The sequence below is a fragment of the Mobula birostris genome, chromosome 14 (assembly GCF_030028105.1).
Source record: "Mobula birostris isolate sMobBir1 chromosome 14, sMobBir1.hap1, whole genome shotgun sequence".
Taxonomy (NCBI): domain Eukaryota; kingdom Metazoa; phylum Chordata; class Chondrichthyes; order Myliobatiformes; family Myliobatidae; genus Mobula; species Mobula birostris.
Window position 1 is genome coordinate 18,006,197 of NC_092383.1, and position 27,053 is coordinate 18,033,249.

At 39.6% G+C, this 27,053-nt stretch overlaps 1 protein-coding gene across 1 annotated transcript; it reads right to left on the minus strand.

Annotated features, from left to right (window-relative positions):
• Positions 1 to 5,458: 5,458 nt before the first annotated feature.
• parp16 (poly (ADP-ribose) polymerase family, member 16) lies at positions 5,459 to 26,829 on the minus strand. The gene is made up of 6 exons (XM_072278142.1): positions 26,515 to 26,829; positions 19,353 to 19,490; positions 17,225 to 17,431; positions 13,782 to 13,953; positions 12,929 to 13,073; positions 5,459 to 9,646 (listed from the first exon to the last, which is right to left on the minus strand). The coding sequence occupies exons 1-6, from the start codon at positions 26,698 to 26,700 to the stop codon at positions 9,502 to 9,504; spliced, it is 993 nt and encodes a 330-aa protein (XP_072134243.1). The 5' UTR covers positions 26,701 to 26,829; the 3' UTR covers positions 5,459 to 9,501.
• Between the last annotated feature and the right edge of the window lie 224 nt (positions 26,830 to 27,053).

The following is a 27,053-nucleotide window of genomic DNA, read 5'->3' on the forward strand; positions in this document are numbered from 1 at the left end:
GGACTAACTGAAGGAAGAGTGAGTAAGGGATTTGAAAGTGGGAGGGGGAGGGGGAGGGGGAGGGGGAGATCCAAAATGACAGGAGAAGACAGGAGGGGGAGGGATGGAGCCAAGAGCTGGACAGGTGATAGGCAAAAGGGGATTTTAAATAGTTGGGTTGCTAGGTGGTACGGATTGTAGGGCCAGATCCACGCTGTATTTTGAAATAATGTTAATAAAATAAATATAAGTAAAATATAATCCAATCTCTAGGACAAAATCCCAAGAGAGGCTTCTAAAATACTACCTAAATCATGAAATTCTGCTTCATCAATAACATAAAAAGGTTAATACAAACTTGTCTGATACATCACCTTGTCCTCTCTCCCAATTATAAAATTACTCAAAACCTCCAAAGATTTCTCAGACTTATTCTATTCTTTTGTGATAGCTTGATATCTGCTCTGCAAAATTGAAGTTGACTTTTTCATGACTTACATTACTTAACGTTCCTTTAGATTTTAAGCCACAAGTTTTGCTGGGAGATTTCATAGAGATAGTCTATCAGACCTCAGACTTAGATTGGATACAAAATACACCATCTAATCAAAAGATACAAACTATTGAAGGAACTCAGAAGATTGAGCAGCATCTGTGGGGAGCAGGGGAAGAAATTGTCAATGTTTCGGACACTGACACAAAATACCGGCAATTCTTTCTCCCCTTCCCCACCCCATCACCAATGTTGCTCATCTTTAGAGTTTCCCCCAGTGGTTTGTATTTGCTCTAGATTCCAGCATCTGTAGCCTACTGTGTAACCAACAAGGTAGCTCATTATTCCTACCAACTCTACTGGAGATTAGAATGGCCATTCACTTGGTGTCCACTTTATTAGGTAATGAAGTGCATGTGATCTTCTGCTGTTGTAGCCTATCCACTTCAAGATTTGAAGTGTTTTGTGTTCGGAGATGCTCTTCTGCACACTTCTGTGATTACTTGACTTACGGTCGCCTTCCTGTCTCCTTGAACCAGTCTGGCATTCTCCTCTTACCTCATTAACAACACTCACTGGATGTTTTGATTTATTTTTCAAACTATTGTCCTTAAACTCTAGAGCAAGGGTTTCCAACCTTTTTATGCCATAGACTCCTACCATTAACCAAGGGGTGTGTTGTCCCCAGGTTGGGACCCCATGATCTAGGGACCGTTGTGCATAAAAATCCAAGGAGACTAGCAGTCTCTGAGATACTCAAACACCCTGTCTGGCACCAACAATTATCCCATAGTCAAAGTCACATAGATCACATTTCTCCTCCCATTCTGATGTTTAGTCTGAACAACAAATGGACCTCTTGACCATGACTGCATGCTTTTACATGGGTTGCTGCCACATGATTGGCTAATTAGATATTTGCATTAATGAGCTGTATGGATGTACCTTATAAAGTGGCCACCGAGTGTATATCTTACTATTAACTAATCCTATCATGGTTTCCCAAAGGAAAAACAATTAGCCAAGTGTGCCTTGTGTCTCATGATCCTGCAGTGCACCGCGTAGCGCCAACATATCAGGAAGGCATTCAGCACCTTCAGTTTTCATGCCTGCTGGAAGAATTAGAGTAAGTAGATCACAATGTCACTCAGTTTTGCACTAGAATTGCTAAATTAAAGCTCTTGATTGCAACTAACACCATGTATTAATCTAATTCAGCTGAACAGGCTCTCAGCTACATGACGAACTTGCTCTGTTTAAAAGGATCACCAACTACGACCAAGTTTGTTACTATTGATTTCTGCCAACTGTTGCCTTGATTCAATTAGTATATGGTAGATCTTGACTTCTCTAAAGTTGCTGAAGTGCTCAGGAAGAGTTGCACAAGGAATTGAAAGAGACTGATATATTCTAAGGCTCGCACAACATGAGTGTTTAATAACCGTCTTTCTTGGAGTGAGAGAATGAGAGTGCAGGATGCTCAGCCCTTAAAGAGGAAGGGGGGGGGGAGAGGAAATGACGGGAGACCATTTTCACCTATGGCTTTTGGGAACACTTCCAGCTACACTTCAGCTAAGTATTATATACAAGACATCGAGGATGTATTTGTCACAAGTCACTGACCAAGTTACTCTCTACCCCAGTGTGCAACCAACCGACACCCAAGACTTGGGAGAATTAAGCCAATACATGCATCCCATCTACTCTCCCATTTGATCATTTCTGATTTATTTTCCCTCTCAACCTCATTCCCCTACCTTCTCCCCATAACTTTTTTCATCCTTACTAATCAAAAACCTATCAATCTCCTCTTTGAATATACCCAATGAACCTCCACATCCATCTGTGACAATTCCATGGATTCACCATCCTCGAGCTAATAAAAATCCTTCTCATCTCTCTTCTAAAGGAATGTTCTTGAATTCTGAGGTTGCGCGCCCTGGTCCTATACACCCCCACTATTGGAAATATCATCATAAGAACATAAGTATTAGGAGCAGGAGTAGGCCATCAGGCCCGTCAAGCCTGCTCCGCCGTTCAATAAGATCATGGCTGATCTGGCCATGGACTCACCTCCACCTGCCTGCCTTTTCCCCATAACCCTTAATTCCCCTACTATGCAAAAATCTATCCAACCTTGGATCTGTGGGAAGAAAATCAGTTAGCATTTCAGGTCGAAGTCTCTTCATCAGGACGGAGAGAGAAAAGCAAGTTAGTGTAATAAGGGGAATGTCTGCAATAGGGTGACACAATGTAGTCATTAAATGGACAGTTAGTTTACTTTGGCTGTGCAAAGACTACTATTTTGAAGTCTGCTGATGTCCACTCTCTCTAGACCTTTCCATATTCAGTAGGTTTCAATGTGATGCCTCTGTACACAAGGGCATATGTACAGTTACTGAAAACAAAGATTGCACTAGTAATCAGATGAAGCAGAACACTTGGATAATCAGATGTCCCTGAGGTAGATAGACCTAGAAGAGCACTAATGGTCTAAGATCCTTGATAGGGAAATATGATAGACCATCACAATAGCACAATGCTATTTCAGCTCAGGGCATTCCAGAGTTCAGTGTCAATTCCAACACCACCTGTGCATCCTCCCTGTGCAATGCATGGGTTTTCCCCGGGTGCTTTGGCTTTTTCCCACAATCCAAAGATGTAGCAGTTAGGTTAATTGGTCACTGAAAATTGTCCCATGATTAGGTTAGGGTTATTGGGTTTGTCAGGGGTTGGTGGGGCAGCACGGCTCAGAGGGCCCGAGGGGCCTACTCTGTGTTGTGTCGTTAAATAAAATAAATAATATGACACTTGGATGATAAATGGATAGGAGGGGTTTCAGAGACATATAGGCAATGCGGGCAAATAAGTCTAACCGGCTGGGCGCAATGATCAGCATGGATGAGTTGAGTCATAGGGCCTGTTTCAATGATTTTATCTTACCATCATGAAGACTCAGCCCTTGCCTACAGCCAAAGAGTAAGCCCCTGTACAGCAGGATGAAGAGGCAGAGGAGTGGGATGAAGATTGAGAAGTAAAAAGGCAGAGTTAATTCACACAGCTCCACATAAACTCATGTTGAAGAGTTTACCCTGGTTTTTCATTTTTTTACCATAAAAGAATTTCATTGCTAGTTTACTGTGAGAGACTTTATTCTGTTAGGGAACAGAAATAAAGACACAGCTCTCCGGGTAAGGTTAACTCTTTAATACATGATCACAGGGAGACGTTGTCTTATGACCCCACCAATGTCAGGTTACATCTTAAATTTATACGGTAAATTTTAAGCAATAGCCAACAGCTATACATGCTTGATCAGCGATTTCAAGAAGCACTTGTTAGGTATCAGCAAGTCTATCAATGTTCCCATGCAATACACAAAATTAGAATTGCACATCCAGTCAGTTCCTCCATTAGCTAGACAATCTCAGACAAAGGATAACAATACCTCATCACTGGTGTGATCTATTCCTAACTATTGTTTGCTTGCACAGGCAAGGCAGTGTCTGCATCTTATCCTGTCACCCTCATGACCCAAGTCTTGACCAATACTTAGCTAGTCAAGCTTGACAACAAAACTTAATTTCCTTCCCCAACTCAAGTTGTGCTTTCAATAAACAATTCACCATTCACCCACTGCTAGCATGTTTCCATCTTTTTCTGACCATTGTAGTACCCACTTAACCACAGAGGCAAAATTAAAATCTGATTGAAGGTTAAATTCCAAAGCAAATTTGTAAACTAAACTATCCCAAGTGATATAGAAGGATAGAAGGATCCACTAGTCTGAGCTTTCTTCTGTGCCTGAATGGCTTTATCTATCCTGGTGCCTCCCAGAGCTGTTATCAGGGGAAAAGACTACAAGTTACTGCAAATAGTTCTGGACTTAAAAAGCTTGCTTTTGCAATACAGCATTTCAACACAAGAGACAGTATTCCAATTTGCTGGCTGACACAAATGAGCAAGGACAAACGAAGAAGTGGCAGAGGCTCAGTCACAAGGGCTATTATTCTGAGAAAGGAAAACTACGTTCCATGGAAACTTTGCCAATCTTCAGCATGTTGTTCCAGCATTTCTGTCACTATGCACATTAGGCTGATGGACAATAGAAAACATTAGCACCCCAAGTCATGATGTTAGCTGTCTCTTCAATAACATGCATCTTTTCCATGGAGATTGTCTAACAATAGCTAACAATAATCACCTGGAGCTTAATTGGCTGTAAAATTCATATGAATTAGTTGGTTGGAGGAGGATAAGGAATGGACAAAGGAACAACCAATTCAAATTAGAAAATGAAATGAGTTTTGAAAAATTGAGCACCAGACAAATGGGACTGTGAAGCAGATATGGGCACCCATGTATCAGTCTCATTGTGGCGAATGAAAGACAAACTATTGTTCACTATTCAGATAGAGTAAAAGCACTAACATTACAGAAATACTGACATTTAAGTCACAGTGACATTCATATTGATTCGGGCAAGCAATAATTACTAATGGCAGTCAGTAATGGTAGTGACAGTTATGATAGCAAATGTAACTAGAACAGCGAATCTCAATTTAAGTGGTTGAAATTGCTAGAATCCTCCAGGGGCAAGTGTGATGGTTTGGCCACCACAAACAAATATGATTCAATTTTAAGCCATGCTAATGTTTTTGGAATATGCAACATTACCCAACATAACAAATTATTTACTGTGCAAAATAAAACAGAACGTTCCCAAGTACACTATACATATGAACTGCAAGAGAGAATGATAGCTCCGGTTGGCTGCTTGTTTGTAAGGTTGTTCACCAAGCCTGGAGTTTAGGTCGCAAACGTTTCGTCACCAGTTGAGGTGACACTATGTATCCTATAGGTATTAACTTATGAGTCCTAATACGTTGTTAATATACATGGTAAGAAGACTGTTTATAACAAATTAATCGCACAATTAGAGACAAATAGTGTGGAATAGTAGTAACCCACTTGTTTCATGATCAGCATACTGTTAAGTGACATATTTTCACTGCAACGCTGACAAATCCACTCCTTCAATACACGATCAAGACCTTCATTTTTCCACCTTGTGCCATGTTTTTTTTCCATGAACTTCTGTTCATTACATATGTGAGTTCACTTTTTGGAACTAGCAGTGATGCACAGAGACCTGCACATTGCCTGGGAACCTTGCCAGCACCTTGTGGAATTTTCCATTTGTGACGTCATGAAAGTGCTCAAAAAATTGATTTCATAAGCTTTCATATTTTGGAGTTTTAGATAAGGGGTGCTTAACCTGTACCTTTAAAACTGTTAAACATATCTTACCCAATTAGTTCCAAATTGTATAGCCCTCCCCATCTTTCACTCCCAACCTACATTCATTATTTCTCTATTAATCCCAAAGGAGGTCATCTTGAAACATTGGCAGAAAATGAGTTTTAACAAACATTGCCAGATCTAGCTGGACTATACTGAGCTCTGGCTGTTTTTTTACTTGACATTGCTAAATATAATAACAATAAAAATTATCCAGGAATTCTAAGTTTCAGCTTACCAGCTCCAAATACTCCTCTCAACACTTATTTTCAATATATGCAGCTCACAGAAATTTTATCCCAAAATATTATCATTTCTTTTCCTTCCCCTAGCCAATGAAAAACTTTTTAACGTTTCCCCCACTGCTATAGTCCTGAAATGATTTTTTCCCTCTAGATTTTAGTTTCACTTTTATTTTGTTCCTTTATTTTTTAAATCACTTCTGTTTTGCTCATGCTCTCCAAGCTCCAGAACTTAACACTCCAAAGTTCCTGAGTCCAAAAATTGTACAAAGAATACAAAAAGAAAAATAAATGATTAATTCCACCAACATCCCATGAAAAGGCATTATATTGTAAAACTAATATACCGGAAAGTTCTAAATTAAACACAAGTACGCGAAGATTCCTTCAGTTATTACAGGAATGCAACCAGACAAGATACTCTTCCAACTTACTATACATCATTAATAAGTTGGTTCTCAGAATAATCACTTACAGCAGAATAATCATAATCATTTGCATATGGAACTCAATCATGGAATTTGGTGAGCCCTTTGAGGCTAAGGGAGAATTGGACATTAGTTCATAGGTTCAAATAATGGCAGAACATTGCATTAGAGATATTAAAATGTACAATTAAAGGTACTCCATCTGCTCAACTTCAAAAGAAAATATTTCAATTTATTTGATTGATAGCAATCAGAAGGACTCTTTGCCAAAGATAATCCAAGGGAATACAAAAAAAACCAAAAGCCATGAGAATAAGTGTAAAATTCAAGTACATGGAACAGTAATCTGCAAAACCAGAACAATGAACTTCATAATCATCATTGTTAGGCTCCTGTTCTTCACAATACATTCCTAGAGTCGACCCTTTGTTTCCACGTCCAGCCATATAATCAAAGGCAACCAACTGCTAGTTTTCACATTCAAACCTTTGAATTTAGTTAACATGTACTGTTCATTTGCATGGCAAGAAGCCAGAAATGGAGGAAGTGCTTCTAAATCTAGTTTTATGAAGAAAAGGTAACTGACTATATATGGATAATTATATGTTATGGCCCAAAAAAATGGAAGCGGAAGCTAAAAAAACAAGTAACAGATGACTTTATTGGTCATTTTTATTCATACCATCTCACCACTGTAAAGAGATTTTAGTATTTTTAAAACATGAATACAAGAAAAAGGAAGACATAAGAGACTTCCTACAAAAAAAAAAGACTATCCAGTTCCAGTTCCTTAAGATGTTGATTGTAATCCAAAGGAATTGAAGACATTCATCAGAAACATTTCTAGGGATGCATTCCCACCTAAACAATGAGGTCAAGCATCTAATCAAAAAGAACAATTATCCAAGAACTCTACCCCATCCAATTCCAATAGAAAACATTTGGGAGAACAGAAGAAAATAGTAAGTGCCATTCTCCCAACATGGGAAATAAAACTCAGGTCATCTGGCAAGCTTTAAGTAGGCACTTGGAATTAAGTAGTTGACAGAACACCACTTTCCCTTCCTGTTGCATCCAAAGAAATACCAAATTAGGCATTAATCTTATTGTGAAATAGGGCTTGAGGACATGGGGAGAGTTTGTATTTTCTCCACTTCCTCACCACTTCACACAACTTTTCTGTTCTAAACTTCAATTGCGCCAACATGACAAGATGTGTGAAAATAACCTGGAAAAGAGTTTTTGTTCATTATTAGGGGTAAAAAGAGCGTACTTTCCATTGCTACTCACAATACAATGCAAAATTGATATGATTTTGTAAATACGAACAATTGTTTCGAATACTTAGAATTTGAACAGAAATTCTATCAAGCACTTTAAAACCAAACACAAAATGCTGGAGGAACTCAGCAGGCTGGGCAGCATCTATGCAAAAGAGTACAGTCAATGTTTCAGGCCAAGATCCTTCATTTTGTGTGTGTTGCTTGGATTTCCCGCATCTGTAGATTTTCTTGTTTGACCTTAAAACCAAAATTATCTGACCCCCACCCCCATTATCTTTAAAGAAAATTAAAGTAACAATTTTTCCCTAAGCAACTCAATCACAAGATGTAATCTCACAAAGTTGCATCATTGACTTTACATTACACTCAAAAAATATCTATTTGGTCACCAAATATTAAGGCATAGAGGGTGAACTGGGACTAGAACAAGACAAGCAGATTAATACTCTTAAGTGGGCATTGAATGAAAACATAACCTGGTTTTACTTTTAAAATGTACTTAGGTTTATTAGATTCAGCAATATTGGGACATTGTGACAGAAGGATTGATTCTGCCAGGTAACTCAATGGATCTCTTGTATTAGCATGGTAAAATAGATCAGAATCTGACATTATGTTTTAGCAATATACTGGTTAGAAACCCTTGTGACTACTTCCAAGAATAAATAACCTCAGAAAACAAATACTAATGTTCAGCTGAATACATGCGTGCCATATATTATATAAATATTTCTCATAGATATAGAATTGGATTGCGGGAATAGGTCATAACAGAGAAGGCATTAAACTACAAATATTGTTTAACTGAAATCACTTCAATATCCCAAACAAGAATATTTACTTTATAGCCTATATGATGACCTCTATTTCATTGAACCCTTAGGTTAATACATATTAAATACAATAAACCCTTTCTTGCACTTAAAGCAGGCAACAGCTTATGCAAGAAAACTCCAGTTTACAGCTGGCTTACATCAAAGTTCTCAACCATGGATAGAAAATGCATAATATTATGGTATAAAATTACTCACTGTACATACTTCTAATGCTTAGGATTTTTTGAAATCTTTTGGAAAGTAATACAAGAAGAACTGTGAGCTCATTATGGGAACATTGATCTGGTTCGATGTCAAATATTTGATATATTTGACGATGTTATAAAGAACATATAAAATTGATTTCTTGACACTCAGATCTATCAAGGGAAAGAATTTATATCACAGAGAAAAAACAATTGGAGTTCCTCTAGAGTCTCACTTCAAGGGACACAATGATTTTTCCTCTCTGATGACTGTCAAGATCAGAATTTAAAACAGTGCAGTGGTTTCAGCTGCCTCCAATGCAGTGGGGAAAAAAAAATCAGTCCGTAAACTAAATTACAAATTCTACTTCCAGGTTAAGTATGAGCCAGTTGGTGGGGCTAATGCAAAAGGCACATGATTCTACACCTGCAGCATACTGAGCACAGGGTTGAAGACAGCTGCCTGTTGCAAAATTGGAATCAATAATAGTTCCATTCTCCAGCACAGTCATCCATCACTCTTTAGCAATAGAAAAGACCTACCTTATTCGGAACTAAATAGAACCATAAAAGAGCTGAAATGGAATGATATTGGTTTCCCCAAACCTGTAAAGCATTCCTGGCACAGTAGGCTGCCTGGAGCTTTTATAAATTAAGTTTATTGGTCCACAAGTGCCTTTCTATAATAGTGGGAACTAAGGCATCAGGTAAGAATGGTGCATTTTGGCCAGCTAAAAACACTGCAGCAACAAACTCATCGCTTTGTTTCAAGAAATCGATTCCAGTAATACTGGAAAGTCGGTGAATTACTGATGCCAATAACTATCAGGAGTAACAAATACATCATCATGATAACTAAAAAACTATGCTGGGAGATCCAGGATGGCTGTTTTGTGGGCCTATAGATTAAAGAGAAAACAAATGTTATTAAATTTCATAAAACCAGAATAGGAAATATTATACATTACTAAGAAAGTAATCTGTGACTATTAATGTAGTATCAAAGTGATCTGAACCAAAGTAATCCAAAACTCCTTTACAACAAACAACCTCAAAATTTAACAATGAATGAATAAAAAGCAACTAAAAACACAAAATGCAAGACTACAAAAAATTATGGGTGAAGAATTAATTGAAAAAACTTGACAGAGCTTGGCTTCTGTACTTGGAGAAAGGGCAACTTGGCTCTCCATCCCTTGCCCTGCCTCACTTCAACTCAGAAGTGGAAGGGAGAGCTGGTGGATAACAGGGTGAAATTGAAGATAAAAAAAGTCAAGATCAGTTTGATTTTATCTGTTTTAACATCTCATTTGACCAAGAATATATCACTTTGTGAAAATCAGAAAATGCTCATTCTTTCTACACCTACATCTAAAAGGAGCACTGCCACAATAAAGCAGCACACATTATCAAGGACTCCTACCATCCAGACCATACACTCTTCTCACTGCTCCCATCGGGGAAGAGGAACAGGAGCCTCAAAAACCACCAGCATCCTGAACCAGCATGGATAACTTCACTCACCTCGCCACTAAACTGATTCCACAACCTATGGACTCGTTTCAAGAACTCTACAGCTCATGTTCTCGGTATTATTTATTTACTATGGGGTGGGGTTTGCATTTGCACAGTTTGTCAGTCTTCATTTGTGTACAGTTTTTCACTGGTTCTATTGTATTTCTTTGTTCTACTGTGAATGCCTGCAAGAAAATTCATCTCCAGTATGTATATTGTGACATATATGTACCCTGATAATAAATATACTTTTATTTCGAGTATCAAAGTTTATATATCACGCATAGTTCTTGCGTCCAATATGCTCTATCATATAAAGTTCCAAACCTGTCCCCCATACCCATTTTTTTTTTAACAACACTGATGAACTTATCATCATTGAACCAGCACAACTTTGGTGCTCCTGATATTTGCAAAATATGTAATGCTATCGATATGTGAGAAGGAAGAGAAGTGGGTGCAGTTAACTGTTACAAGAGAGAATGTGCTCAAAAAGCTGAAAGACCTAAACGTACGTAAGTCATCTGGACCAGAGGAACTGCACCCTAGGGTTCTGAAAGAGGTAGCATTAGAGATTGTGGTGGCATTAGAAATGACCTTTCAAAAGTCATTGAACTTTGCCATGGTGTCAGAGGACTGGAAAACTGAAAATGTTACTCCACTCTTTAAGAAAGGAGGAAGGCAGCAGAAAGGAAATTATAGACCAGTTAGCCTCACCTCAGTGGTTGGGAAGATGTTAGAGTCAAGTGTTAAGGATGAGGTGATGGAGTACTTGGTGACGCAGGACAAGATAGTAGAAAGTCAGCATGATTCCCTTCAGGGAAAATCCTGCCTGATGAACCTGTTGGAATTCTCTGAGGAGATTACAAGTAGAATAGATAAAGGGGATGCAGTGGATGTTATATATTTGGACTTTCAGAAGGTCTTTGACAAGGTGCCACACATGAGGCTGCTTACCAAGTTAAGAGCCCGTGGTATTACAGGGAAGTTACTAACATGGTTAGAGCATTGGCTGATTGGTAGGAGGCAGCGAGTGGGTTCCTTTTCTGGTTGGCTGCCACTGACTAGTGGTGTTCTGCAGGGGTCGGTGTTGGGACCACTTCTTTTTATGCCCTATACATGATTTAGATGATGGAATAGATGGCTTTGTTGCAAAGTTTGCAGATGATACAAAGATTGGTGGAGGGGCAGGTAGTGTTGAGGAAACAGGTAGGATGTAGAAGGACAAATCAGAAGAATGAGCAAGAAGGTGGCAAATAAAATACAATGTTGGAAAATGCACGGTCATGCACTTCGGTAGTAAAAATAAATGTGTGGACTATTTTCTAAATGGGGAGAAAATCCAAAAATCTGAGATGCAAAGAGACTTGGGAGTCCTTCTGCAAAACACCCTAAAGGTTAACTTGCAGATAGAGTCAATGGTGAGGAAGGCAAATGCCATGTTAGCATTCATTTCAAGAGGTCTAGAATATAAGAGCAAGGATGTAATGTTGAGGCTTTATAAGGCACTGGTGAGGCCTCACCTTGAGTATTGTGAACAATTTTGGGCCCCTCATCTTAGAAAAGATGTGCTGGCATTGGAGATGGTCCAGAGGAGATTCAGAAAGCTGATTCCAGGAATGAAAGGGTTATCATACGAGGAACGTTTGATGGCTCTGGATCTGTACTTGCTGAAATTCAGAAGGATGAGGAAAGATCTCATTGAAACCTTTCAAATGTTGAAAGTCCTAGACAGAGTAGATGTGGTAAGGATGTTTCCCATGGTGGGAGAGCCTAGGACAAGAGCACACAGCCTCAGGATAGAGGGGCGCCCTTTCAGAACAGAGATACGGAGAAATTTCTTTAGCCAGTGGGTGGTGAATTTGTGGAACTTGTTGCCGCATGCAGCTGTGGAGGTCAGGTCGTTGGGTGTATTTAAGGCAGAGATTGATAGGTTCTTGATTGGACATGGCATCAAAGGTTACGGGGAGGAGGCCAGGAAATGGGGTTGAAGAGGAAATAGAAAAAAAAAGGATCAGCCATGATTGAATGGCAGAGCAGACTCGATGGCCAGATGGCCTAATTCTGCTCCTATGTCTTTTGGTGGGGGGAAGGGAAAGAGGATAGCTGGAAGACTATAAATGCAGCCAGATTGGGTGGGAAATGTAAATGGCTGGAGAGGCAGGAATCTGATAGGAGAGAAAGAGAAGAAGGAGGGGCACCGGGGGAGGTGAGAGGCAGATGAGAATAAGTAGGAGGCCTGAGTAGGAATGTAAGAGGAAAGGGGGGTAGATTTTTTTTAACTGGAAGGAGAAATCAATGTTCATGCCATTAGGTTGGAGGCTTCCCAGACGGAATGAGGTGTTGTCCTTCCACCCTGAGAGTGGCCCCAGTGGGGCAAAAGAAGGAGCCATGGACCGACATATGGGAATAGGAATTAATGATTGGCACCAGGAAATTCCACATTTGGCAGATGAAGCGGAGGTACTGGCAAAACAGTCCTCCAATAAATCTTAAGCACTAAGTTTTTCCATACTAGAATGAAGCCTAAAAGGAGCCTACACCCAAGTCCAAAACTTATCACTTGCCAGCAAGTGGGAAGGGAAAACTAATTTAACACAACACATTTGCAGCTAATAAAATAACATTAAAAAATTGCAACGATTAGTCAACTAAGTTGGTTTTACCTTCTTCGATGTAGTTTCTCAGCATAAATAAGCAAATATTTAACTCTTAGGAGCTGGTTGTTCGTGACCACAAAGTACTTTTGTGGGACATCCCCACCTTCACTATTTTTCACCCTTGCTCTTCGCCGATCTATGCCTCCAGTATCTGGAATTAAGCCAGCAACATCTACTTATAAGCATTGGAGAATACACAAAATTACATTATCTGTTTAACATATCTGACTTTTAGTGAGTAAAAATCCAGAGGTTTCTAGTTACTCAGTGCAATTGCAATGATCAGGTGAATATTATTTCTACAGGACAAACATTAAAATGGTTCAGAACTGCACAAAGCTTATATTTGCAATTCATATTTTCAAGGAAAAAGTTTCAAGAAGAATTACTTTGCCTTAACATCTATGTCAAAAAGGCAGTTGACATAGGAACAGGCGAAGGCCATTCAGCCCCTCAAACCTTTTCTATCACTCAACTATATTTATAGCTGACCTGTACATCAACTCTGTTTACCCTCTGTTGCTCTATATCCCATAAATACCCTTATCCAATGAAAATCATTATTTTTGGCTGCTTTTTGTGAGAACAGCTTTCTAGTTCTTAGATAAACCATTTGGCATCACGTTTTCTGACATCACTCCTGCATTGTTCAGATCAAATTTTAACATAATAATCCCTTATGAAATTCCAGGCAGACAAAGCAGTTTTTAACCTCATCACCATGAACAATTTACTTAGATCAATGCAATCTTCTACGCTGAAATGTTGATAGCTGGATGAAGCAAATACAGACAAAAGTAGTATTTGTTTTACACAGGCAAAACAGTGATGCTTGAACATAAAGATTAGAAAGAAATACCTTTTCCTTTAACTGGACATTTAACATCTGGATGATCAATAATCTCACAAACTGCAACACAGCTAAGTACAGGTCCAAGAATGCTCTGATCCCAACCATTACCATGGGGACTGTACAGAAGAGCCAAACTCAGGTCACTGGTAAGATAGGTTCCTTCCCCAAAGAGCGAAGTCTAGGATCAGGAAAACAATTTTTCAGTATGTTTAAATCTTCAGAGCTAGCCAACAAATAAAAATATTACCACTGCCTTTTATAGAATAGATTCTTTCGAAAGATAATTAGAAGGTGATTTGCTTTTTTTTTGTGATTTCTGTGTAGTTCTGTGTTCTTTTACCACTCTGCTCAGTATCTATGCCTCACCCCTTCCAAGGCTGAAGGAAATAGGAAAATGAGAAGTTTGTTGTACCACGTTGGCAGAATATCACAGATTTTGACATTTGAAAACATTTAGGGAAATTGGAAGGAGGAGGAGGACGAGGAGATGGTTAAGAAGCAAGGCAGGGAAAAGGAAAGCAGGAATGGGGAAAGAGTAGAATACATGGGACAGCAGAATTTTATTGAAAGGTGGAAAGTGGGAGGGCGTAGGTGGAGCAACAAAGAGTAGACAGCAGGGAAATCAGGCAAAGAAAAATTATTTTAAAAATTCATGTTACATCTAAAATGTGCTATTCTGTACTGGGAATTGCCTCCTCCGCACTATCAAGCAATAATTTCCAAAACCCCAGCAACCTCAATATTTATTTCCTCAATTTTTCTATATATCCCCTGGCTTAGTAACTTTTTTTAAATAAGGCATCTATCTTTCCTAGTGCTCCTTTAGGCTCCTTATAATTTTATGCATAATAATTAAATTTATTTCTTCATCACCTACCATTTATTGAGGATTATCTGCATTATTTTATTCTGATTTGAATCCAATGTCATTTTTTGTGTTCACTTAAATTGACATCTTCCTGCAGCTATACTTTTACTCTACACAAATCAAGCACTTTGTCTACTTTGGTATCATTAAGAGACTTTAGATGAAGGGTTGAGAGCTAAGTTCGAATCATTTATACAGGTGTCCACCGCTTTTCAAACGTTCGCTTTACGAAACCTCATTGTTACGAAAGACCTACATTAGTTCCCTGTTTTCGCTAACAGAAGGTGTTTTTACTGTTACAAAAGAAATCAGCGCGCGATAAAAAGCAGCGCGCGCCCTGAACAGCCACTCTCCCCGGGATTCGGAACGGCATTCTAGCGGGCATTGCTTAAACACGTGCCCATGAGCAGCCGTTAGCAAGATGAGTTCAAAGGTGTCAGAAAAGCCTGAAAGAGCTCGTAAGGGTGTTACACTTAGCGTAAAACTAGACATAATTAAGCGTTCTGATCATGGTGAATGAAGTAAGGACAACGTGAGTTTGGCTTGTGGAAGCTGACGAAGATGATGTTGAAGTGGCTTTGGCATCCCATGACCAAGAACTGATAGATGAAGAGCTGATGCAATTGGAAAAGGAAAGGATAACAATCGAAACTGAATGCAGTAGCGAACTGAACGTGAAGCAACTGCGTGAGATTTTCGCTGTAATGATAAAGTACGACTTTAATTTTGAAAGGGTACGCAGGTTTAGGGGATATTTGCAGTATGGTTTGAGTGCTTACAAAGAACTGTATGATCTAAAAATGCGCGAGGCTTAGCAGTCAAGCAAGCCTTCCACATCAGCCACAGCAGACGACGAACCTCGACCTTCGACATCGAGGCGGGCAGTCATAGGAGAAGATGAGCTGCCTGCCCTAATGGAAACAGACGACGACGAGATGACATCCCAGTGTCCCACCACCCCAATCCCCAGGCCGCAGACAGATACCGATTCGCGGAGAATGCAGCGGTAGCCGGGAGGCACACAGCACATCTTTAAGAAAAAAGCTGAAATAAACATGCTAATTAATTAGGTGCCGTCCGACACGTAATTAATAAGCATGTTTATTTCGGCTATTTTCTTAAAGATGTGCTGGGTGCCTCCCGGCTACTGCTGGACTGCTGCATGCTTCGCGGATCGGTATCGGGTCGCTGCCCAGAGGGTGGGGGCCACTGCACCACCCCAACCTGTGACGACTCAGCCGAACACACCATCATCAGTGTGCTCGGAAAGCTATCTTCCCGATTCCCGTAAGTGATACTACACTGTATATACATTATTTCTCCTTTACATAGGCTGTGTATTTTTACATGTTATTTGGTATGATTTGGCAACTTCATAGCTTAAAGGTTACTGGAGAGAGTGTTTTTGCCAACAGCACTTGCGTGAGATTTTCTGCCGAGAGCGCTTGCGCCGTGTTTTTGCCAACGGCGCTTAAGTGAGATTTTCGCTACGGACAACAGTGCAGGCAATGATTGTGGAAAAGTATTTCTACTTTATATAAGCTGTGTATTATCTACTTTATATAGGCTGTGTATTTATCATTCCTGTTTTTACTATATGTTACTGTTATTTTAGGTTTTATGTGTTATTTGGCATGATTTGGTAGGTTATTTTTGGGTCTGCAAACGCTCACAAAATTTTCCCATATAAATAAATGGTAATTGCTTCTTCGCTTTACGACATTCCGGCTTACGAACCGTTTCATAGGAACGCTCCACCTTCGGATGGCGGGGGAAACCTGTACACACCACAATAAATGCAGGGAAGGAACAGTGAGAACTATGAAATACTGTAAATTATGGGACTTTTAGTTCTGCTAGGCTGCAGCAACTTGTAGATTATCGGAGTGGAGTAATCAACAAGTATACACTGCAGCCCTTCATTGGGGTGGGCATCAGGGAATACAACATTCTGTAGCAATGAGAATGTTACTGTGGGCTACCTGACCCTCAAGCCTGCCTCACCGTTTAATATAATTGTGGCTGAATTCCTGCAGGTTTTGACTCCTGTGCAGTTCCCCATATACCTCAGTTCCCCAATTTTTCAAAAACCTATTTATCCCCCCTTTAAAAAGCTCCAATTATCCAGTTTACATAACTCTCCGGAGCAGAGAATTCCAGAGGATCACCACACTCTATGAGAAGAAATTACCATACACCTCAGTTTTAAATGACTGCCTAATAATCCTGTAATTATAGCCCCTCATTCAAGAGTCCAATAGTGGAAACATCTCAACATCTATCTCTTCATGCATTTTTCAGATCCGAAGTTTCAATAAGAACACCACTTATTCATCTGAATACAATGAATACAAATCCAACCTCTTCAAACACTCATGATAGTATAACCCTCACATCCCAGGAGTTAGCCAAGTGAATCACTTTTGATCTGCTTCAAAACTCATATACTATTTCATAAACTGTCCCTTTCTTTTTGTTATGAAAATAGACTACAGGTTCAACCATCAGTGATGTTTCTTTTACTGCATTAAATATTAGAAACCATTTGATCACATAGATAGATATAATGTGAACTTCTGACCTTATTTAGATGGCACTGTAAACCACAGTGGATTATGGAATAAAAATTCTCAAGCCGGCTCCCATGAAATGCATAGATGAGATCTCTGTTTCCTTTGGTTTCGTCAAACTTGGCATTCATCTGATCACAATAAACTATCTCAAATAGGAAGTCAGGGGTAGCAGCAGAAGGCGTTGTGAACCCAACGAGTTCCTGAATTTCATCAAACTAAAACGCAAAACAAAAACGTGGAAATTACTGTGGGAAATAATCAAAGACTTCTGTTTTTGCAGACTGGTGTTGGGGCAAGCGGGCAAGATGGAACACTTTGTGCATTCAAACGCTGCCATATAAACGTCAAGCATAAAACTGTACCCATGATCAGTACCAATGTGTAACTCAGTCACAGGTAAAAGGAGATACAGTTATGATATCAGTTGGTGGTTCAGTGACTAGCACGTCCCCATGGAGTCACAAAACTCCAGTCACACTCCGGACGTGCATAAAATTCTAAGCTGTAATTCTCGATTCAATGAGACATGTGGAGCGTATTGCGCATTGGACATTCAATGATATCTTAAAGCAAGGCTTCTCTTCTAAAGATAGTCCACGCCACTATTTTAAAAAAGCAAAATGGGAGATGCCTATAATATTTACTTTGGTCAATATTACTAAGCAAAAGTAGTTTTAACACCTTACAGTTTGTGGGAACTTGCGTGAAAATTGGCTGCTGAACTTCAATAGTACTTCAATTGCTGGTAAAGAATTTTTGGGTGTTCTGAACGGACAGGAGAGTGAGTATATTACCTTGGGTAAAAATAGGTCTGACCTCAAACAAGCTGACTAACTAGAAAGTATTTTCTTCCTTCTGACAGACTGAAAATTTACAACTCCAAGAGTACTCCACTTAAGGGTCTTAAAGTGTACTAAGCCAAATACTGGGACAAAATTACCCTGATTTCACCAACCCCACACCCCTCTAAAATACCAGTTCCCTGCTTTAATAAATAAGTGAACCAAACAAATCTTGATTTGGCCATCACCATGACCCAGCCCATTCACACTCCATGCACTTAGACTAACCTTGTGCAAGTGTTTGTCCAATCATCTCAGCAATGGCCAGGACGGTGTACTGCTGAGGACCAAGCTCAGACTGCCCTGACAGCCTTCTCTAGGTTGAAAGCCTAGAATGTGGTCTCATTTTCTTTCAAAGCCCGTTAGGCTTTTTAAATGTTTTTAAATGTCTCCGATAGAGAGATGCGTATAAAGCCATTAAAATTGTTTCACGTAGTTAAAAAATGCAGTTCTCAGAAATAATGAAAGCAGTAGAAAGGGCATCACAACCCCAATGTACAATAAATAGATCAAAAAATATATTATAACTTATCACATCTTTTTCTTCCAAATCCTTGAGTCAGGAATTCCAACTGAAATACTGGGAATTTTAATTACATGCCAGTTCAGCTGACATAGGAATAGGAAGCACAGATGATGCTTGAAAATCTCAGTACATTGGGATTCTGCACATGAAGTCCTATCACAGAATGGAGTGAGAAAACAGCCAGTTCAACTTCAGTAAAATAGATTATTCTATAAAATAACAAACACTGGGTCACCTTTTTAGTGAATAATATTTTTTTCTATTCTTGTCCCACCTCTCTTTTCTTTAGTTGAATATGTCAGGCAAACACAAGAGTAAAAAGCAAACTACAATAATTATTCTTTGTTAATAAAAAAAAACCTTTTGAGCCATTTCAAAATTCCACAAGAAGATGGATTGATGGGATTTAATTGTATCCTTTGCCTTCTCAAAAACAAGACATTATGCAAATAAAAATTGTGATTCCTTGTGAAATAAATGTTTTGATCTATTCATTGCAAGCACCTGGAAAGACAACCATTTACTACCAGTCCCTAGGTAATCCTAGGATGCTCCTTGAGATGACATCTATGTGGCGAAAGTTTTCAATTAGTAGTGGGAATTTAACTCAGAGACAATGAACAATCAATTACACATGCTCAAGTCAGATGGTATGTGTCATGGATATTATGGGCTGTATGTTTCCACTTATGTCTTTTCTTAACCTGCCCCATTTTTAACACAGTCAAAGAGACAAAACCTTTAAATAAAGCATTCAGAGATTCTTACCCCTCCTTTTCCCAAACTTTTGATGGTTAGGTTTTTTGGCAAACAGAACCAGGTCAGAAGTTCCAAGGTTTGCTTTTGTGGGATTGTTCCAGACTCTAACAGCTGTTTTAAACTTGGCAGACTCTGAGCATCAGCAAGCTGAAATGAGAGATAAAAGCTTTGAAAAAAAGGCTTTAGCATAAATCTGTCAATGTTTTACAGAGTCACAAACAGGAGTTTTATCATTTGGCAGAATTACTGAAAAGGATACATCCTTGTAAACAAGGACATGTGACAGAAATTCCACAGGTGATATTTTCATTTTGAAGAGCATGATTTATTTTGTAGTAAGACGAGTTTCTAAAATCAGACTCTCCAAATCAAGGCAAAAAAATATACTAAACATAATCAGCATCTAAAATTCTTTTGAACCAAGCAGAAAACCTAGTCCTAATTATTTAACAAAAAAGAATTAGCTCTCCTACCTGCCAAAAGTTTTGCTGATTGTCCTGTTACATTAACATTCCTACTTACACCCTGATCAGAAGGCTCACACCAAAACTAAGGATAAAATTTAGGATGACAATTCAGAATTGCACTGGCAAGTATTGCACAGCTACTTTCAGATGAGATACTTAATCATACAAGCGCATACTAATCTCTTCTTCCCCTATAAAATTATATATGCTATCATCTGCACTTCAACATCTATATTACAAAACTTCTATCAATTTTACATCATGGAGATCTTTCAATTTTCAAAGTCTGCAATTCAATATTATACAAAATGTGTATAACTGTCTCTGCTTCTCTATTGCCCTCTACTGCCCAAATTTGGCAAGACCATGCTCTGAATAGGCAACACAACATACAAAGTAGTTGAAATTTTCAAAGTAAAATTTATCATCGGAGTACATACATGTCACCACGTACAATCCTGAGATTCTTTTCTGCGGGCATACTTATCAAATCTATAGAACAGTGACCGTAAACAGGATCTGTAAGCTGTGAACAAACTATGCAAATACAGATAATAAATAACGAGCATGGAATAACAAGAGTCCTTAAATGAGTGTAGTTATCCTTTTTATTCAAGGGCCTGATGGTTGAGGGGTAGTAATTGTTCTTGAACCTGGTGGGGCGAGTCCTGAGGCTCTTGTACCTTCTACCTGATGGCAGCAGTGAGAAAAGAGCATAACCTGGGTGGTGAGAATCTTTGATGATAGATGCTGCTTTTCTACAGCAACGTTTCGTGTGGATGTGCTCAATGGTTGAAAGGGTTTTACCCGTGATGTGCTGGGCTGAATCCACTAACTTTTGTAAGATTTTCTGCTCAAAGGCATTTCGGCACACTTTCCACCACACATCTACTAAAGTTTGCCAAAGGTTTTGATCACATGCCGAACCTCCGCAGACTCCTGAGAAAGTAGAGGAGCTGTCATGCTTCCTTCGCAATAATATTTATGTGATGGGTCCAGGACAGGTCCCGAGATAGTGACACCCAGGAGTTTAAAGTGACTGACTCTCTCCACCTCTGATCCTCCGATGAGGACCTCTGGTTTCCCTTTCTTGAAGTCTACTATCATTTCCTTGGTCTTATTGACATTGAGTGAGAGGTTGTTGTTATTACACCACTCAGCCAAATCTTCAATCTCCCTCTCATATGCTGATTCATCACCACCTTTGATTCAGCAGTGTCATCAGCAAATTTGAAAATGGTGTACTTAAACCACACAGTCATAGGTGTAAAGCAAGTAGAACAGGAGGCCAAGCACATATCCCTGTGGTGCTCCTCTGCTGATGGAGATTGTGGAGATGTTTTGCCAATCCAAACTGACAGGGGTCTACAAGTGAGAAAATCCAGGATCCAGTTGCACAGGGGGGTACTGAGGCCCAGGTCTTGGAATTTATTTATTAGATTATAAGGGATGATGTATTAAATGCTGAGTAATCAATAAATAGCATCATGATATATTCATCTTTGCTGTCCAGATGTTCCAGGGTTGTATGAAGAGCCAAAGAGATAGCATCTGCTGAAGACTTGTTGCTTTGGTTGGCAAATTGGAGCGGATCCAAGTCACCACTCAAACAGGAGCTGATATGCTTCAATACCAGCCTCTCAAAACACTTCATCACCATGGGTCTAAGTGCCACGGGACAATAGCCATTTAGACAGGTTACCACACAATTCTTGGGCACTGGTACAATTGAAGCCAGCTTGAAGCAGAGGGGTACCACGCACTGCCAGACCAAGAGTTTGAAGATATCTGTGAATACACCAACCAGTTAGTCAGCATAGGTCTTCAGTACTCAGCCAGGTACTCTGTCCAGAGCAGATGCTTTCCTTGGATCCACTCTCTTGAAGGCAGCCCATACATCATCTTCAGATACTGAGACCAAAGGATATCGGAAGATATGGGTGTGCACGGTTGTTCCTCCCTGTTCTGATGGTCGAAGCGAGTGTAGGAGTGCATTGAAGGGCAATATACAGTGCTTTGAAAGTATTCAGCCCCTACAACTATTTTCATATTTTACTGTCTCATTTTCTAAATTTAAAATACATTGAAGTAGGATTTTTGAGGTAATCTACAAAGCATTGTGTATCATGTCAAATCAAAAGAAAAAATCCAAAACCTATCAAGAATACAGTAAAAATTAAAAACCAAAATTTGTGAGGCTGAAAAAGTATTCATCCCCTTTGTAATTCTTCTGCTAACTTTATTTGGGTGCAATATATTACCTTACCAATTTACCAAATTTGTTGATGTAGAAAATTGGAGGATCACCTGTTTTTAATGAATTCATAAGAATAATGTAAATACCTCCTCTCTCTGTAAGGTCCAACAGTATGGTAGATTCTCAACAGACCAAACCAAAATAAAGACGAAAGAGCACTCAAGACAAGTCAGTGAAATGATAATAGAGATGCACAAATCTGGGGAAGGATACAAGACCATCTCAAAGGCATGGAACATACCTCAAAGCTCAGTGCAGTCCTTTGTGGAAAAAGTGGATAAAATATGAAACTACGGCCACACTGTCTGGGTCAGGCTGCCTCTATAAACTGAGCCGCCGCAGAAGAATGGCACTTGAAGAGAGACTACTGTGACGCCAACAGACACTGAGTGAGCTGCAGAAGTCAGCGGCTGTAACTGGAGATGAAATTCATGGCTCCACAGCTCCAAGGCCTTGGACAAAAAGGGTATTTATGGAAGAGTGGCAAGGAGGAAGTCCTTGCTAAAAAAAAAATACATATCCTCACCCATAAAGACCTTGCAAAGTGTCGCTTAGAAGATACTGTAAAGATGTGGAAGAAGGTCTAGTGGTCAGATGACATTAAAGTGGAACTTTTTGGCCTCAACACTAAGCAGAACATGTGACGTAAATCTAATACTGTGCATCAACCAAGTAACACCATCCCTACTGTAAAGTATGGTGCAGGTAGCATCATGCTATGGGGATGCTTTTCAGCAGCAGGGACTGGAAATCTGAGAAGGATTTATGTGAAGATGAATGCTGCTGAATACAGAGAGATCCGGCAGTAAAACCTGCTAGCCTCTGCCAGAAAGCTTAATCTGGAGAGGAAGTCTGTCTTTCAGCACGACGATCCAAAGCACACTGCTAGAGCAACCATGGACTGGCTTCAAATGAAGAAAATTGATGTCCTTGAGTGGCCCAGAGTCCTGGCCTTAACCCGAAGAAACATCTTTGGCAAGACCTCAAGATTGCTGTCCACTGCTGCTCCCCAACTAACCTGGCACAGCTTGAGCAATTTTGCAGGGAGGAACGGGCAAATCTTGCTCCATCACATTATGCAAAGCTAATACTGTGAAGACTTATCCAAAAAGACTACCGGCTGTAATAGCTGCAAGAGGTGGATCAACTAAGTACTGAGCAAAGGGGGGATGAATAAGTCTGAATGGTTGACGTTTCAGTTTTTGAATTTTTACCTTTTTTATACTTTACACTTTTCCCTGTTTTTGGGCTCCACTGTGAAAAAAGGAGCATCTGATTGACAAATAAAATTTATCAGTTAAATTGATCAAAATCCCTGGCTGTAATAGTCGTTCATGTGAGCAAAAGGTTGGGGCTGAATACTTTTTTCCAAGGCACAGCAGTTCAAATAAACCTATCTATTCAGCACAGAAAATATGTTTTTTCTCCAATACTGTCAATCTGGTTTTTGAATGAATTTACATTTACATATCTATTACCCAACTTTAAAGACTATTTCTTGAAGTCCTTGTAATCAGTAACATTCTACATAACTCCCGATCCCTCCGTGTGTTGATCCAGATTACAGAGTTAGTCTCATGTCTCCAACTCTCTCTTCTTCCACTTTAAGGTCTTTTCCTTGCTGGCGCCATCCAGAGCCATCTTGTTTTAGCACTCCTCGCAAATGACATCCAGTCACACCTTGACTTAGTGTTCTGTATTCATTCGATATACTTTAATTTCTGTGAGAATTCTTTTGAGGCAAAAAGGTCCAGATTTTCAGTCTTTATCGAATCCTAATCTGTGTGTGAAAACTAAATGAAGGTGCACTTTGTAGGTCTTGGGGTCAGGACTGATGAAGTATCTCAGCCCAAAACGTTTATTCATTTCCATAGATGCTGTCTAACCTGCGGAGTTCCTCCAGCATTTTGTGTGTTTTCCCTTGGATTTCCAGCATCTGCAGATTTTCTCATGTTGCTATTTAAAAACTGTTCACTCCGTAATGTCCAATGGCCGTTTTTGACATCTCCAACCACAAATGCTTGAAACCACAATAAGCAAAAATAGTACTGAATTGCCTTACTGCTTATTTCTCGCATTTATCAGTGAGAAAACTCACTGTTTTTGAACACAATCATGCACAACTGACACGATTTTAAACCTGTTCACCTTCAGCACAATGTAGTGTCTAAAGGCTGCACAAGTGTACATGATTGACGCTAGTTAGAAACTGTTCAGCAAGTCTTCTGTCCCAATTAAGTGACAGTGTCCCAAATAAATGAAGGAAACCCCAGCTATTTTTTTCAATTAGTTTTTGTTCTTTAAGAGTTGTCCCAAATAACCGAAAGCCCAATTAACCAGACTGCAGTTAATTAAATTGCCCTAAATATATGAAACTGTTTGCAGACCCTTCACAGGAGATTTACAAGATTTTAAACCTTGTTGTAACATATATGATAGAAAATGGCAGAAAATTCACTCCAAATTCTATAAAAGGCAGAAGATGAAGCAGAAAGTTGGATAAATTAGGTCCCTGGTAGTAAAATGTCAAGCAATGAAGAGATTAAATTCAGGGATGTTTGGAAGTCAAAATTCAGGAAGTGCAGTTATCATGAAGGGCTGTTAAGTTGAAAAGAAAGTGACAGCAAAAAGCTCTACCACATAGGGATTTGAAAGCAAGCATGAGAATTTTGGCCAGAACCAATATACAAGCAGAGATGAAAAGTACTTGCTCTGTCTTATGATACTAGAAGAGTCATTCAAGTGAAATTGAGTTTACTTTTATGTGCACTAGTAAAGTGAGATACAGTAGTACCTCAAGCACATTGTTCACTGTTCCTTTGTATGTGGCATTTTTGCTGTTTCCATAACATCTGACTGTTTTCTTTTTCATGAGGCCGAGTTGCTAGCTCGACGCTCAACCCAGCACAGCTGGAAAGCGTGCAAGGAGCCAGCCAGATTCGAACTCGGAACTATTTGCCTCAAAGCCCAGTGCTGATGCTGTCACACCACTGGCCCCATCTCAAGCACACAGATTCCATTTTATCAAGTTTATAGAAGGCAGAATAAGTGAGTCTGCAAGGAATGTATTGAAATGGTACTGTCTGGAGATAACAATTACACAGATGAATTTTTCAACTATAGGAGTGAGCAACAAAATGCATGGTGCTCAGCAGTTGCTGGCAACACATCCTATATTTGCCCTTTAAATACAAAACCTCCCTGCATAATTTGCCTCAAGATGGCATCTTCAATTACTAACATTTACATTGTTCCTAAATTTGTAGTTATTACCAAGTTATGTAATGAGCATACATATCTAGATCTGCTGTATAGTGCATTAAAATAAGAACGTAGGGGGAATAAAACAATGGAAGTAGGATTAGTGGAAATAGATGGCTGATAGTCCATGCAGACTCAGTGGGATGAAGGGTCAGTTTCCGAATCAGAATTATTATCACTATATTATGACCTGAGATTTGTATGACAGTAGTACCATGCAAAGACATTAAATTACTATAAACTACATAACAAAAGTGCAAAAACACATCTTTATCATTGTTTTAAAAGATATAGTGCAATCTTTCTTTGACTCCATCTACACACAGTGGCACTCATTTAAGACAGATGAGGTGATTATTTCTCTCTCTTAGTCATCATAATACTTTCAATTCATCTTCCTCAAAGAATAGTGGACATAATCTTTTAATAGTTTTAAGGCATTGCTAAATGGACACAAGGGGATGAAAGGTTACAGAAAACAAGGGGGCAAGTAGGAATGCAGTTGATTTTACTATCAAATCAGCTTCCTTAATAATAAAGCAGGCTCTCGGGACCCACCAGCATATTGTTTCTCCTAATCTATATCTACTGTACTTGTCATTCTCATGTAAGGGTTAGTAGAGTCAAAATATTAAGTAATAGGCTCAGGGGTGAAAAACTAAAATTCAAAACTTGATAAAATGTCAAATTATTCCTTGCCTAAAACAGAGACAAAATGGATCATTTCTAACACAGTTTTAAAAAAATAATTATTTCTATTTCTTATAAAAAATACAGAGTTCCAAATGTATCTGGAGACGTGCCGGTAGTGAAAACTCTGTCATTTTTATATAAGGATCTGTTTGCTGAGGTGGCGTTGCGATCAGCACAACTTCTGGTCAATGAACCACCCGCCACTCGGAAGTACAAGCCAAAGTAGAAACACTTTGTTAGATAGCTGCTGTGGGATACAGTAATGTCATTTCACCTGTTGATCTCTTCTGTCCCAAACTCAGATAAACCCCTCGACCTCCACTAATTCAAGTTGTAACAAAGTTCCCGTTCACACAATGTCCTGGGTGTTTGTGATGAGAGTAAACATTCAGTACAGGGTTGAGATGGAGTGGGGTGTGTTCAGGAGATGAGGCCAATAATTCGGCACATGGAATTTTTCGGGCGGGGAGAAGCGTTAATCGGGAACACTCACCAAGGCGTCGAAGTCCTTGTTCTCGCCGCTGAAGTAGGCGGCGGGGAAAGGCCGCAACACCGAGTCCCGCCGGTAGCTCTGCAGTGCCGACATGAAGAGGCTACATTTGAGGTCGGCGGCCCGCAGATCCCTCCGTAGAATCCCCTCCAGTGCCTCCCCCAAGGCCCGCCCGCCCTCACCCTGCATGCGCTCTCTCCGCCGAATCGACTCCCTCAAAAAAAACCCCAGAAATTCCTGTCAAATTACAGAGAGAGAGAAAACACTCCAGCTTCAAGACACCAGCATCCAGCAAACCCTACAATCCGGCATCGTTGCTTCCGGTTCCGGGTGAGGCACCTCTTGTATCGTAACCATGGTTATGCAGTCCATTGCTGATCAAACATAGTAACCCTCGCAAACTCACCCCTTACATTGTCACTGTATGCGTTGTTTAAAGCACACTTGGAGTTTCTGAGCAGTTCTGATCACCACACTACAGGAAGGATGTGGCTAAACTTACTAAGAAGGATGCAGAAAGTTCCTCTGCCTAGAGATGCTGC

Bases quoted from the DNA above. Each gene is read 5' to 3' on its own strand.
- parp16 (XM_072278142.1), bottom strand. From the start codon at position 26,700: ATGCAGGGTGAGGGCGGGCGGGCCTTGGGGGAGGCACTGGAGGGGATT. The intron at 17,432-19,352 runs GTAAGAATCTCT...TTTGCGTTTTAG, and splicing joins AAAGTTTGGGAAAAGGAGGG to TTTGATGAAATTCAGGAACT. The intron at 13,074-13,781 runs GTATTTCTTTCT...GCTTAATTCCAG, and splicing joins ATGTCCAGTTAAAGGAAAAG to ATACTGGAGGCATAGATCGG.